The sequence below is a fragment of the Pelobates fuscus genome, chromosome 3 (genome assembly GCF_036172605.1).
Source record: "Pelobates fuscus isolate aPelFus1 chromosome 3, aPelFus1.pri, whole genome shotgun sequence".
NCBI lineage: Eukaryota > Metazoa > Chordata > Amphibia > Anura > Pelobatidae > Pelobates > Pelobates fuscus.
Genome location: NC_086319.1, coordinates 202,049,752 through 202,065,115, shown reverse-complemented (window position 1 = coordinate 202,065,115; position 15,364 = coordinate 202,049,752). Strand labels below are relative to the sequence as shown.

Sequence of the window (15,364 nt, the reverse complement as noted above, 5' to 3'; positions counted from 1 at the left end):
AGATTTTCTTCTTTTTTAGTGATAGTAAGATAAGGTTCTTAAACTCGTACAAATGAAATGTGACGATAACATCTCTTGGAAAGTCATTTTTCACATTTGGTGGTTTGTAGATTCCATGATAGCGTTCCATTTTTGTCGAGGGAAAATCTGTTGAAAAGTTCAAGGCCACATAGAATTCGAAATTATCTTAATTTTTCATTGGTTAAGTTTTCTGGGATGTTTCTAAATCTTACGCTTGTTCTGCGAGCATGATCTTCTAGGTAGGATATTTTCTCTTCCAGAGATACTATTTTTGACTCCATCTTGATGTATGTTTCGTTATGTTTGGAACTGAAATCCCATATGTTCTTCTTTCTCTTCTATATTCTGAATTCGAGTTAAGACCTTGAAAATATCACTTTTAAGGTCTGTAAACTTGCTATGAATTTCATTTTTTTTTTTTTTTTTTTTTTTTTTTAAGGGAATTGTCCAAAAGGTTTTTCATCACTTCTAGAGAGATATTGTTTGGTTTTGAAAAAATAGGTACTACTGGTAAGGAAGAATCTACAGGTGGATCTTCATTTATCTCCTGATTTGCTTGAGGAGAAAAAAAGGATGATAATCTCTTTTCTTGTTTAGAAGTATTTTTGTCATATTTATTTTCTTCAAGAAAGCATATCAATTAAACTGTTAGCAGCTCCTGCAACGGTCAAAAATTACCTACTAAGCCCTCAGTGAATACTTTTCTAACAACCTACGTCGTACCCCTACTTTTACCCTTTGTGTCACTGTACCCCACTCCCTCTAGAATATAAGCTCATGGAGCAGGGCCCTCCACCCCTCTGTTACTGTACTTCCAGTTGTCTGGTTACAATTACATATCTGTTAGTCCACCCATTGTACAGCGCTACGGAATCTGATGGTGCTATATAAATAATAATAGTAATTATTCGTTTTGGTATCTTGGGACCGTTTGATTGCCATTTTCTCTTTAAGGCTTGTTCGATGGGTTTATGAAAGAAAAAACAGAACTCGAGGAAGAAGAAGAAAGGAAGGGGGATAATTCACTAAGTTGTTATTCTTTCTTTTATTTTTCTTTGTTCTCTTTTGTCACCATCTCGTCCTCCCTCTCTCTCCCTTCCACAGATCTTTCCTCCACTTCTCTATCTCCTCTCCTAAAAACATACATGCTTGTCCTTGTTCTTTAAAAAGTTTCACAATATAGCTTTTGTAAGCTTTTTTTTTTATCACAAAGTGAATCTTATGTGTTAATTCCAGTACAATTATTATAATAAAATAAAAAATAAAAAAACGGAAAACACAAAAAGACAGCAAGAAAGGGAAAAAAAGCTTGGTGGTGTAAATAAAACACTTAGTTTTTTTTTTGTTTTTTTTCAATAAGCAGCAGTACTTTGCCAATTTCTTTATTTCTCGTTTGCGTTGGAGTAAGGCTGGTGGAGATTAATTTGGACTCACTTTGCTTTTATCAGAATTTTCTAGCTATAGGAAGCGTTGCGTACAGAGGTTTAACACTCCTATGTCGGGACCTGGTAAAGTTTACCAATGGGAGGTAGCATTAGATCTGCAACTTTGGAATTCCTATATCAGACCTTGATAGAGTTGCTGGGTTACTTGCGGCAAACAGCGTGGCATAGCAGGTTTACAGCTTGTAACTGCTCTCAGTGACAATCTCGGTGTGGCTCTGTTACAGAGTTTTTTTTTAGCGGCTTGTCTTTCATGAGTATCTAGACCAGCGGTTCCATCCCCTCACGGCACGCACGTCCCTACGTCCTACGTGCGCTCTTTTTAAGACTTATTTATTTAAGTATTTTAAATGAGATTGGAGCTTGCTCTTTGGCCATTGAAACAAAGCATATACCCTATATTGAGTTTTTGTCTCCTAAATTCTAGATCCGAAGTTAAGTTCCACCATTAGAAATCTTATTTATTAGGGGACTCCCAAATCACCATGCAAAAAAAAGTAGTTCATTAGATTCTTAACCGACCAATGATTCCAAATTTATAGTCCAAATCACATTAGTACATGGATACCAATTGCACACCCTTAATATTATAGCATGAAATGATCACTAAAGCAATATCGAATATTCCCAAAATCCCAAATGCAGAGCAGAGATCATTAACCCCTTGGGGACAGAGGCAATTGTACAAGTTCTGACCAAAACAAAATAAAAACAAAATTTAGAATTTGAGCTATATGTTTTTTTAACCATAATTTCATAATAGAGAGCAAAAAACAAGACGCAAGAGTGTACTGAGAACGGACAGCAGCAGAATTAGCCTGCCCTTCGGTGGGTCCCCGCTCAGATCTCAAGCTGGTTTTAGCTTATCTTGTGCCATTACAGAGAGAACATATCTGAAGCATATCAGACTGGTCCCACCCGTATGGGCAGTCCAGATCCGTAATGCCAGCAAGTTCCCTCTGCACGAGAGACACTGCAACCCCAGACGATCGTTTCCACCTTGATATCTCTCTAGGCACTGTGAGCAAGGGGTGCCAAAGGGCAGGCTAATTGAGCTGTTGCCCGTTCTCTCTTGCTACTTGTTTTTTCTCTCCTTAAGTTTAAAGGGCAATCCAGACGTGGACCCCTTGCTCACAGTGCCTAGAGGGATTTTGGCTATACCTTACTGATGATACTGTACAAAGTTGAAACGATTGTCTGGGGTTGCTGTATCTCTCGTGCAGTGGGAACTTGCTGGCATTTTGGATCTGGACTGCCCGTATCAGTGGGACCTGTCCAGTGGCGTACACATGACCTATGGGGCCCCGGTGCGAAAATTGATCCGTGGGCCCCCCCCGCACGCTTACTCTGCGCAGGCCGGGGCCGCAACACATGGCGGCGGGCACCTGGTCGCAGGTGTTGCGACCCCTGCGACCGCGGTATGTACACCAGTGCATGCAGATGCACACACACTTAACCCCTTAAGGACCAAATTTCTGTAATAAAAGGGAATCATGACATGTCACACATGTCATGTGTCCTTAAGGGGTTAAAGGACCACTACAGACACCCAGATCACATCAGCTCAACGAAGTGGTCTGGGTGTCAGGTCCCTCTAGTTTTAACCCTGCAGCTAAAAGCATAGCAGTTTCAGAGAAACTGCTATGTTTCACTGAGGGTTAATCCAGCCTCTAGCGGCTGTCTCACTGACAGCCGCTAGAGGAGCTTCCGCGATTCTAAGACACAACGTCCATAGGAAAGCATTGAGCAATGCTTTCCTATGGGCGGTTTCAATGCGCGCACGGCTCTTGCCGTGCATGCGCATTCGGAGCTGAGCGGCGGAGGGATCCCCAGCGCCAAGGGAGTCCGGCGCTAGATAAAGGTAAGTGCTGAAGACACACACACTCTCATGAACAGACGCATACACACTAGCTAACAGACACACACATTTACTGACAGAGACACACTCAGCGACAGACATACATACACACTCACTTACAAAACAGACACTCTCACTGACAAACACACACTCACTAACAGACATCAAACAGACTCACTAACACAAACACACTCAGTAACAGACACACAGTAGCACACTCAGTAACAGACACACACAGTAACACACTCACTAGCAGACACACACTCACTGACACTAACACTAACACACACAGTAACACTAACACACACAGTAACACACTCACAGTAACACTAACACACACAGTAACACACTCACAGTAACACTAACACACACACTAACACTCAGTAACACACACACACACACTTACACTCACAGTAACACACACACACACTAACACTCAGAGTAACACACACACACACTAACACTCAGAGTAACACACACTAACACATTTTTTTAAAATTATTATTATTTAAACCCCCCAGCCTCCTAACCTTTTGGAGTGCTGAGGGGATTCCCTGGGGTCCAGTGGTGCTGCTGGGCTCCTGGGGGGGGCGGTCACCCGGCGGGCAGGCAGGCTGGCGGGCGCGCGAGGGAGCACTCTTCCCTGAGTGCTTCCTCTTCAGCTCCCTCGCGCGCCGCGTACTGATACCGGCGCCGGAAGATGACGTCATCTTCCGGCTCCGGTATCAGTGCGGTGCGCGAGGGAGCTGAAGAGGAAGCACTCAGGGGAAAGTGCTCCCTCGTGGACTGGCCAGCCTGCCTGCCCGCCGGGTGTAAGCAGGGCCAGCCTCAGGGGGCCCGGAGGTGGCCGACTCCTGGGCCCCCAGGAGAAGAGGCTGGCCCAGAGCGTACATACCGGGTCGCAGGGGCGGCCGGGCCCCTTGGTGGGCCGGGCCCGGTCGCAGCCGCGACCCCTGCGACCCTGGTATGTACGCCACTGGACCTGTCTGATATGCTTCAGATGTTCTATCTGTAATGGCACAAGTTGTGCTAAAACCAGCTTGAGATCTGTGCGGGGACACACCGAAGGGCAGGCTAATTGAGCTGTTGCCCATTCTCACCTCTCTTGCTACTTGTTTTTTCTCTCCATAATTTCATAATATGTGTACCCACATTTATATATCATTTTTTTTAGGACAAACAATGCTTTAATTTCAAATCAAATATTTATATATGAAACAATTTAATGTGAGAGAAAAAAGAAGTGAGAAAGTAAAAAAAATTATTTTCCAAGTTGCGCATGCCATTTTAACTGTGAATGTCATACTATCGTTAGCTTTACCTGCAATAATACACACATATTTGTATACTGTGATGTCCCACGAGTAGAATGAAGACCTCCATGTATAGGTTTTATGGTGTTTTTCAGAGTTACAGGGTCAAATAAAGAGCTTGACCATTTCAGTTTTTAAACATTGAGTTTGCCAGATAGGTTTGCTGGGCCTATGTTGCCTTTGACACTGTATGGCAGCCCAGGAATGAAAATTACCCCTATCATGGCATACCATTTGCAAATGTAGACAATCCAGGATATTCAAAATAGGGCATAACCAGTCTTTTTTTAGTAGCCACTTAGTCACAAACCCCGGTTAAAGTTAGCATTCATATCTGCAGCTTTGTGTGAAAAAGCCCCCCCCCCCCCCCCCCCCCAAAAAAAATAAATAAATAATTAATGATATTGTCAGTATACATTTTACTGCTCAATAACACTCATATTTGTGTTCAGCGATGTCTCATGAGTAAAACATGTACAGGTTTTATGGGGTTTGGGACAGTTACATGGTCAAAAAAGGGGCTAGCCCACCCCAGTTTTTAGAAAATGCTTTTGAGACCGTATGGCAGCCCAGAAATGAGAATACCACCATTATGGCATACCACTTGCAAAAGTAGACATTTCAGGGGTATTCAAAATAGGGTATGCCCAGTCTGTAGTATCCACTTAATCACAATCCAAGGCCAAATGTAAGCGTTCATATTTGTTTTTTTTTTTTGCATTTTCACCAAAAAATGCCTTTTAATTGAGATTTATTATAATTATTGTCATTATACGTTTTAATGATCTAAAACACTCATTTATGTTCAGAAATGCCTCATGAGTACAACAGTACCTCCTCTGTACAGGTTTTATGTTGTTTTGAAAAGGCAGGGCTGATCATTGGGTCACTGATGCCTAGGTGCAATAATATTTGGTGGCTGCAGGTGGGCATGGCTATATTGCTAACTCCTGCCCTTTACAAACAACTTTTAACCACACCCATTTTCTATGGAAACCACTCCACCTCTTTAGACCCACATCTTTACCAGGTAACATGTCACGAACTTTCTACAGTGCCAGATTTGCCCTCAAAAAACTTATCAGTTCCATCTTTGTGCCCAGCTTACTCATTGTCTCCATACAGTTACCTAGTGAAATCTATGTCCCAAAATAGCTAATCAGTGACATATTTGTCTCAACATAGCTAATCAGTGCTATAATAGCTTATTAGTGTAATCTTTGTGCCCAAATAGCTTATCAGTACCAGGGGCAGATCCAGAATCTTGGGAGGTGCACTGGTAGTGGGCTCTAGTGGGATGATAAGGGCTGTAATTGAGTAATTAGCGGCTGTAATAGGTGGCTAGGGGCTATAGTTGGGATTAAAGGCAGTAGTGGGGTGATAGGAACTGTAGTGGAGGGCATGGGCTGTAATTGGAAGGTTAGGAAATCTAGAGGGGGATTGAGGCTGTAGTAGGGCGGTTAAGGGCCGAATTGAGGGAATGGCTGCAATTGGACAACAGGGCTGTAGTGTTGCGGTTATGGGTTGAATAACAGACTGGAGAAGTCATTGTAAGTTGCATTTTTCAGTTGAATTTGGGGAAACCACTTCAAGCATTCGTTGTGTTGTGTTGAGCTATTTCAATTGCTTTTGTTTGATTTGTTCATTGCAAACCGCTGCAAGTCTATAAATATTGACAATTAACCGGATTTACAATGGGGGTCGAATAATTTGGATTACAGCTGTGTATATTAAATATAATTAATATATTAATGCTTATATTGCGCTTTTTTTTTTAGCTGTTTGGGGGACTGCCTAACATACCAGGCAGTCCCCCTGCAGGCAGTGCCCTGGGCAGCTGATCCAGCCATGTGATTGTGATGATGGGCTGTAGTTGCTGCAGGGGGAATGCCTGGGTTGTCAGTCCCATGGTAGGTAAGTATAGAGCAGCAAGGAGGGCGGCAATCGACAGAATGTGCTATGCCGCCGTGCAGAGTTTAAGCCAACCTTTTTCACGATGGCATAGCACGCATGCCGTCCTTAAGGGGTTAACCCTTAGAACAGTATATGTGCAGTATTCCTCAGAGCAGCCTGTATGTGTATTACATCTGTAGAATGCACACCACATGCACATATTGCTGCAATGTGCACCTGCATAGAACATCACTTACAGGGATTCTGGGTTTGAGGAAGACTGACAAGGGTATTGCAAATTAGGGCAAAATGCTTAATGAACAATTAAGCATTAGGGATAAAAACCTGTTTTCATAATGCTATGGTTGTCCCTAGTTAAATAGAGATGTGCGCCTTCCCCCTTTTAATAAAAATGAAACATTTTTAGAATTTACTTACCATACAAGAGCACTAGGGACCTGATGCGCATGCGCGGTGAGCACTGCAAGCACATTCAAGCTTCAGCATAGGAATAAGATTGCTCTCAATTTTTTCCACTAGCCACCAGAGATGGATTTAACCTTGCAATGTAAACATTGCAGTATCTAAAAACTGCAGTGTTTTACATTGCAGGGTTAAAGGGAAACTATAGTGCCAGGGAAACTTTTTCTTGCTCTATAGTTTTCTTGCTCTATAGCTCCCTATAGTGCCCCACTCCGCCACGCCCCCACCGCTGTGCCTTGGCGCTGGTTCATGTTCTGCCTCCACTCCTCCCCCACCGACATCAGCCAGTGGGGGTGACCAAATGCGCATGCACGGCGATTGCCGCGCTCACATTAGTACTTTCCCCATAGGAAAGCATGTATAATGGTTTTTCTATGGGATTTTACATGATGCAGGATATCCTCATGCATAACGACCTGGAAGTCGCTCTTGTGGCTGTCTGGTAGACAGCCACTAGAGGTGGAGTTAACCCTCACAGGTAATTATTGCAGTTTAATAAAAACTGCAGTAATTACTTTTGCAGGGTTAAGAGACCTGGGACACTGCACCCAGACCACTTCAATGAGCTGAAGTGGTCGGGTGCCTATAGTGTCCCTTTAATTCTCGCAATTTACGGTTTAGTGGATTAATCCCTTCATTTTTAGTGTGGACTTGAATGAGATAATCCTAGCAATAGAATTTGGTAGCTATTATTGTTCTTCCAAATTGACTTTAGGTATTCGAGTAATCTTTTAATTTTTAGTCTAGTTATAATGGCGTATTGAAGAAAAAAATTATTACACAAAAAGGCAATTCAACAGACTTCTTTGGTTAGCAAAACACAAGTTTTGACATCAATTTTAAATTAATTTTGGATTTTTTTTTCTTTCTTTGTGTTTAAAGATATATGTAGGTATTTTGAAACTTTATGCCAAAAAGCTCATTTGTTTTTATACAACCACATATGTTTCTCTTTTTAATTATATAGTCGAGTAGGCACTTTCATGTGTAAGACATTTTGTGAGAATTACAATTAGCCTAAGTGTCAACAGAAACCGTTTATCTAGTACATTCCAATTTAAATACGGAATATTGCTCTTGTAGTGAATTCACCACAGTATGATCCAGAACACACAATAAATAATTTTAACTTCGCTTATCTGAGATAATTGCTTCAGTATGTCTTTTAAAACACTACACATTCTCAGTTTCAATTAAAGTTACATGGGTGCATGGTTAAATAAGTAACATCATCACCAAATTACTAATCATTACATCAATTGATTAGATTTATCTGCATGTATCCGGACATCTTTAATGAGGGAATGACTGTATAATAGGTTTTATGATGATTCCTATAATGTCCACCATGATTAAAAATAAGGTATTAATCTTTTATCATGTATCATGACATCTTTAATTAATGTGCTAATTAATACATTATAATCACACCCTCATGTGTCCTTGAAAGGCTACATAACATTCACGGAAAAGCACAAGTGAAATAGCATTACTCAAACACAGATGAACTCATGTAGTAGTAGTAGTCTGTTTAACCCCTTAAGGACACGACATGTGTGACATGTCAGGATTCCCTTTTATTCCAGAAGGTTGGTTCATTTTCCCAGACAGAGCAATCCACACAGATGATGCCAGCATGCTGGCTTCAAATCCACCACATCAAAGTGCCAAACTCCCAAATGCTCGGACAAAATTCTTTCATTTTTTATTCTATCCCATATTCAGCTATGTTCATCTCCTTCTACATCATCTTCTCCCACCTTGTGTGTACCACCTCCTTCCCTCTTCTTCTGCTATTTTGTATTTTTGTTACTGGCTGACCACCTGTAAAGGATGTTTGCAAATATATATGAATAGTCACAGATTAGCCACTCACTATTAACAGTGGCTAATCTCACTGATGACAGAAATACATGCTGTGTAAGTTATGAACATAGCAACCAAAACGTTCCAGTAAAAAAGTCAGCCTGTGACAGCAGGAGATAGGAACAGTGTATTTAATGTATGAACCTGTGATTTTTGCTCTGATTTTGCTATGCCATATATACATATCTATGTAACTTTTCATGTATAATTCTGGTACATGAGTTGTTCATTTCAATGACGTCATTTTCTTATATAAATAATTTTGTTTTAGATTATGTGTTTACATTTTATTGCTTTTTGGTATTTTAGATTTTTTATTATTATAATACACTTTAGGATTTCCAAGTGATGCCAAATAATCAACATGTATTTTTACCTGTAGGATGTATAGGGCGTTACCTATTGTTAAAGTCTTTGCACAAGGAAATATGCTAGCGTTAGATTATTAAGTGAGGGTTATCGGCAGCTGTTAAATAGTGTCAGTGTTGGAATCCAGTCTCTAAGTAGTGGACAGCAATTCCCATAGAGCATAATGGGAGCATTTAGCACCTGGCTTGACATAGTGGCAGCTAGTGACTTCCTTTCACTACTTGTACTATTTTGCAGTAAATAGCTGCTATATGCCAACAATAGCAGTTTCAAACTTGTGAGTACATGCTGGCCGGTAAAAAAAAAATGCCAATAACATTGGAAACAAACCTCCTGTGAGATACACTATATGTGTGACCTTCATTCTCGTCCTCTCAGATACGCTATATATGTGACCTTTATTCTCCTGTCAGATACACTAAATGTGTGACCTTCATTCTCCTCCTGTCAGATACACTATATGTGTGACATTCATTCTCCTCCTGTCAGATAAACTATGTGTGACCTTCATTCTCCTCCTGTCAGTTACACTATGTTTGTTCTCTTCATTCTCCTGTCAGATACACTATGTGTGACCTTCATTCTCCTCCTATCAGATACACTATTTAAGTGTGATCTTCATGCTCCTCCTGTCAGATACACTATATGTGTATATTTTATTCTTGACAAGACTGGCTATTGACAGCAAAAATAACCTATTTACAAGCATTTCTCTCCATCTTATCTTTCAAATGTTGGAGGTTACTTATTCACCTATTTGAAAGTATCCATCTGGTGTTCTATGATATTTTGAAGGCTTTCCTCTTCCCTCCTGCAGTGCCTCTTTATCAGACTGGAGACTCTGTGAAAAGAACAAAATGTTCATGGTTAAGCAATACTAACCAAATTCTTAGAACTGGAAAGTCAAAAATTTAAATATCACCTAACAATCATTGCCAAGAAAGTATTTTAAGAAATGCTGTAATGGATTTTTTTTTTAATTAATTGACCACAAATGATTTCTGCTTGCAATGATTCCAGTCACTTGCAAATTAGAAAACCACTTGTAAAGCACAGAAACAAAGACTGCATAAGTTGTTACCATTGCAATCATGCCTTCGTTTAAACAGGTTTATCCTTAGCATACATACTTCATCCTATAATTGGCCTTAGCAGGACAGTTTATACAATGTATTAAACTGTAATTTTCTTCTATGATAGATACATATCTATGTAACGTTTGAGTAATTTCTGCTATGTGATTTGCCATGAAAAAAAAATTGTTAGCAATTACATATACACATATATACATATATATTCATTACAACTATGTATTATTCCTACGGAATGTATGGGGAGTTAGCGGCCAATGACTTCTTTGCAACAGATAAGAGATTGGTGCTAAGGTTTGAGGATTAAGAGCAACTGTCATACAGTAGTGACAGGGTTGGAAGAAGCAGTAGTTAGCTGCAAAAAAGAATAATGTGGGCCGTTAGCGGATACTTAGCCAGTAGCATCTGGTAATTCCATGTGGCAACTAATGAAATTGTGCCGTCATAAACAGCCGCTACTAGCCAACCGTAGTAGCAGGTTCTTCTGGGAGTAGTGGCTAGCCAATAAAAGGCTCTGACAACATCAGTAGTGTATTATACATTATATCCACTAGGTGGCAGATTTAGCTAATGTTTCCAAAAGGCTGCTGAAATCAGCATTGAGAATATAATGCTGAATCATTTCACATATGACACACAGACCCCAATTAATCAGAGTATTACATATAAATTAAAAATAAAATATATATTAGAATTTCTTTCAGCGGTAATCTTTAAGTTTACAAAAAGCAAACTAAAATTGTGAGCTAAAATATCAGTTATGTAAACCAATATGATAGAAAATACAATGGTTTGCATGATCAGAATTACAGCAAATATATATATATATATATATATGTGTGTGCGTGTGTGTGAAAAGGTTCGGACTCTGGCTTGTGGCTAAACATCTTCCATCTGAAGTTCTGTGTTCTAGAAGTCAGGCTAATGGTAAAGAATGGGCTCACACGATATTATCTAGTAAGAACTATACTGTTTTAGATGAAGGAGGAACACCTCAAGTGTTGACTCTAGCTAGACCAATGGTTCCAAAGATTTTAAAGTTAAAGGCGCCCTTAATATTTCAATATTTTTCTAAGGCACCCCAAGTCAAGAAAATGTCTAGGTTGTATACATGTACATGTACAGTGCTGCGGCATATACTAGGCACCCGTTCAGCAGAAATTTTTCCCTGTCAGAAGCGGATCCAGAACCTAATTTCGGGAGGGGCACTGGTAGATTATTTAAGTTAACAATCCAGACACAATAACTACTACAGCCCTCTGCAGTGGTTGTGGTGTCAGGGGTGCCTCCCAGAGTAAGCAGTCAAACTGTTTAAGAACAGTTTGACAACTTACCTCGGGTCTGCCGGGATATTGGCTGTCGTAGGGGAAAAGTGCAGTAGTGTGTGTGTCTGTGGGGTGCGTGTGTACAGGGAGTGCAGAATTATTAGGCAAATGAGTATTTTGACCACATCATCCTCTTTATGCATGTTGTCTTACTCCAAGCTGTATAGGCTCCAAAGCCTACTACCAATTAAGCATATTAGGTGATGTGCATCTCTGTAATGAGAAGGGGTGTGGCCTAATGACATCAACACCCTATATCAGGTGTGCATAATTATTAGGCAACTTCCTTTCCTTTGGCAAAATGGGTCAAAAGAAGGACTTGACAGGCTCAGAAAAGTCAAAAATAGTGAGATATCTTGCAGAGGGATGCAGCACTCTTAAAATTGCAAAGCTTCTGAAGCGTGATCATCGAACAATCAAGCGTTTCATTCAAAATAGTCAACAGGGTCGCAAGAAGCGTGTGGAGAAACCAAGGCGCAAAATAACTGCCCATGAACTGAGAAAAGTCAAGCGTGCAGCTGCCAAGATGCAACTTGCCACCCGTTTGGCCATATTTCAGAGCTGCAACATCACTGGAGTGCCCAAAAGCACAAGGTGTGCAATACTCAGAGACATGGCCAAGGTAAAAAAGGCTGAAAGACGACCACCACTGAACAAGACACACAAGCTGAAACGTCAAGATTGGGCCAAGAAATATCTCAAGACTGATTTTTCTAAGGTTTTATGGACTGATGAAATGAGAGTGAGTCTTGATGGGCCAGATGGATGGGCCCGTGGCTGGATTGGTAAAGGGCAGAGAGCTCCAGTCCGACTCAGACGCCAGCAAGGTGGAGGTGGAGTACTGGTTTGGGCTGGTATCATCAAAGATGAGCTTGTGGGGCCTTTTCGGGTTGAGGATGGAGTCAAGCTCAACTCCCAGTCCTACTGCCAGTTTCTGGAAGACACCTTCTTCAAGCAGTGGTACAGGAAGAAGTCTGCATCCTTCAAGAAAAACATGATTTTCATGCAGGACAATGCTCCATCACACGCGTCCAAGTACTCCACAGCGTGGCTGGGAAGAAAGGGTATAAAAGAAGAAAATCTAATGGCCTCCTTGTTCACCTGATCTGAACCCCATTGAGAACCTGTGGTCCATCATCAAATGTGAGATTTACAAGGAGGGAAAACAGTACACCTCTCTGAACAGTGTCTGGGAGGCTGTGGTTGCTGCTGCACGCAATGTTGATGGTGAACAGATCAAAACACTGACAGAATCCATGGATGGCAGGCTTTTGAGTGTCCTTGCAAAGAAAGGTGGCTATATTGGTCACTGATTTGTTTTTGTTATGTTTTTGAATGTCAGAAATGTATATTTGTGAATGTTGAGATGTTATATTGGTTTCACTGGTAATAATAAATAATTGAAATGGGTATATATTTGTTTTTTGTTAAGTTGCCTAATAATTATGCACAGTAATAGTCACCTGCACACACAGATATCCCCCTAAAATAGCTATAACTAAAAACAAACTAAAAACTACTTCCAAAAATATTCAGCTTTGATATTAATGAGTTTTTTGGGTTCATTGAGAACATGGTTGTTGTTCAATAATAAAATTAATCCTCAAAAATACAACTTGCCTAATAATTCTGCACTCCCTGTATGTGTTTGTTTTAGTGGTGCAGTGTGTGTAAGAGAGTGCATTGTGTTTGTAAAGGATGTAGTGTGTGCGTGTGAAGGATGTAGTACGTGTGCATGGTGCATTGCGTGTGCTTGAGGGATACAGTGTGTACGTGAGGGGTACAGTGTGTGGGGGGCAGTATTTGTATAGGAGGTAGTGTGTGTGAGGGGTACAGTATGTATGTGAGGAGTACAGTGTGAATGGGGGCAGTGTGTGAGGGATACAGTGTGTGTGTCTGGGGGGGCAGTGTGTGTGTGTATATATAGGGGAATTGTGGGTCTGTGGGGGATGGAGGGGAGATTGATAAATATAAACTTTTTTTATATAAAAAAAAATAAAATAAAATTCATATCTCCCTCCCTTCTTACCTTTTGCCTGGGAGGGGGGACAGTACAAATCCCTGGTAGTCCGGTTGAGAAGCCCTGGTGGTCCATTTGGTGAGAGTGAATTCTAGCAGCTCCTGAGACTAGAGTTCACTCTCGCGAGATTCGAAGCACTGCCAGTGGAGCTGTAGGTTACAGCTCCCCTGGGCCCTCTCGCTCTCCCACCCCTACCGGCTGCAGCATTACAGTGATATTGGGCCGATGAGTGAGATCTCTGATAACCCCTCCAGTCTGCAGAGCCAGCAGGGGAGAGTGAGGAAAGGTTTCCAGTGCTATGATCATAGCACCGGGGAAACATTTTACGGTGCCCCTGTGTGCCCATCTCGGCACCCTGGGGAACTGCTGCTCTAGACTGTCAATGTAGACTTTTGCATATTCTTTCACATGTAAAATGACTAAAGAGGACTTTTTGCTATGAAGAGCATGGCAGGAGGTTGCATTTTTTCCCCAGAAAATGAGGACCTGCTGAAAGTAATTTCTATAACTGAAATAGCTGATTACATCCATGCATAATCAATATGTTATTAAAAACATTTAATATAGTTCAAAGACAGAGATGGCTGTAAAGTTCTCTTATCATTACGGTATACCAGGTTAGGAAGGAAAGAAAGGGGTTTGCAATGTTTTTTCCTCACCTCACAGCCTACAACATGTACATTTTTCCCATGGCTACGGTTTTTCTTTACAAGGTTATTAGTTTGTGAAATAGATGATACAGAGCACCAATGAACTAATTAAAAATATAAGAATATCATTGTTGTAGTAAAATGCCCAACTCCAAGACTGAGATTTTTTTTATGCCAGCTTGAGATTGTTAGGTGAAATTCTGAATTTCCACTTGATTAGTATATATTAATTTTGTTTGTTTAATGCTTTCCCTCAGGATACTTGTTGATGGGAATTCTATAATGGAGCACAGTCAGCACTCTGTATCTGCTCTAATTCAAAAGCTCTCTGTGCGACAGCAACTGCAAATCCTGACCTTTTAACATTGGTGCCCAATTTGTACATAAAGTACTTCCCTTGAGTTTAGCATTGCTGATGTAACATTGGATATATATTCTAGTTAGTACTTCATAAACATCTTTGTCATCACCCAAAGTCTGCTGAATGGCTCCCAGCGGACCATGTGGCACGTTACCTAGAAAACTGGATACGGCACCCACTCAGTAAGAAGTAAGCTCAGGCTGAATGGCCACTACCTTTGGTGCCTAATAAAGTCTGTGAGACCCCAGTAGTTGACCCTAAAATCACCCAATTCCTCTCTAAATTGGGGTGAAGGCCTTGACAGGGTCTGACTCGGCACTTAAATTGTGCCAAGATAAATATCTGGACACATTTGGTCCCTTGGCAAAATTGTTCGATATGGCAGAAGACACCAGAGCTGAGAAGAGGCAGGTTGACCCGGAAGAATTCCGTAGCTGGGTACAGAGAGCAATCTGCATAGCGGGCAGTGTTAATAGCTCCCTGTCCATAGAACGACAAAAAGCCATTCTCTTTAAAATAGGGCCAAAATTGGCCAATCTCACCCTCACCGAGGCGGACATCTTGTTTGGGGAGTCCTTTATAAAGGACCTGGGGCGTTGTGTTGGAGCTTTTACAGCAATGGATAAAGACCAATCCTCCATGAAGAGGGTATTTCAAGGGCGGGTCTCTACC

At 41.1% G+C, this 15,364-nt stretch overlaps 1 protein-coding gene across 2 annotated transcripts in view; it reads right to left on the bottom strand.

Annotated features, from left to right (window-relative positions):
* Positions 1-15,364, bottom strand: part of MGAT4B (alpha-1,3-mannosyl-glycoprotein 4-beta-N-acetylglucosaminyltransferase B) — a 399,376-nt gene that overhangs the window by 16,555 nt on the left and 367,457 nt on the right. For both annotated transcript variants that reach the window (XM_063447906.1, XR_010090437.1), the window contains exon 13: positions 9,999-10,086. In XM_063447906.1, coding sequence (XP_063303976.1) covers positions 9,999-10,086 — 88 coding nt within the window. Of the gene's footprint in view, positions 1-9,998; positions 10,087-15,364 lie in introns of those variants that run through there.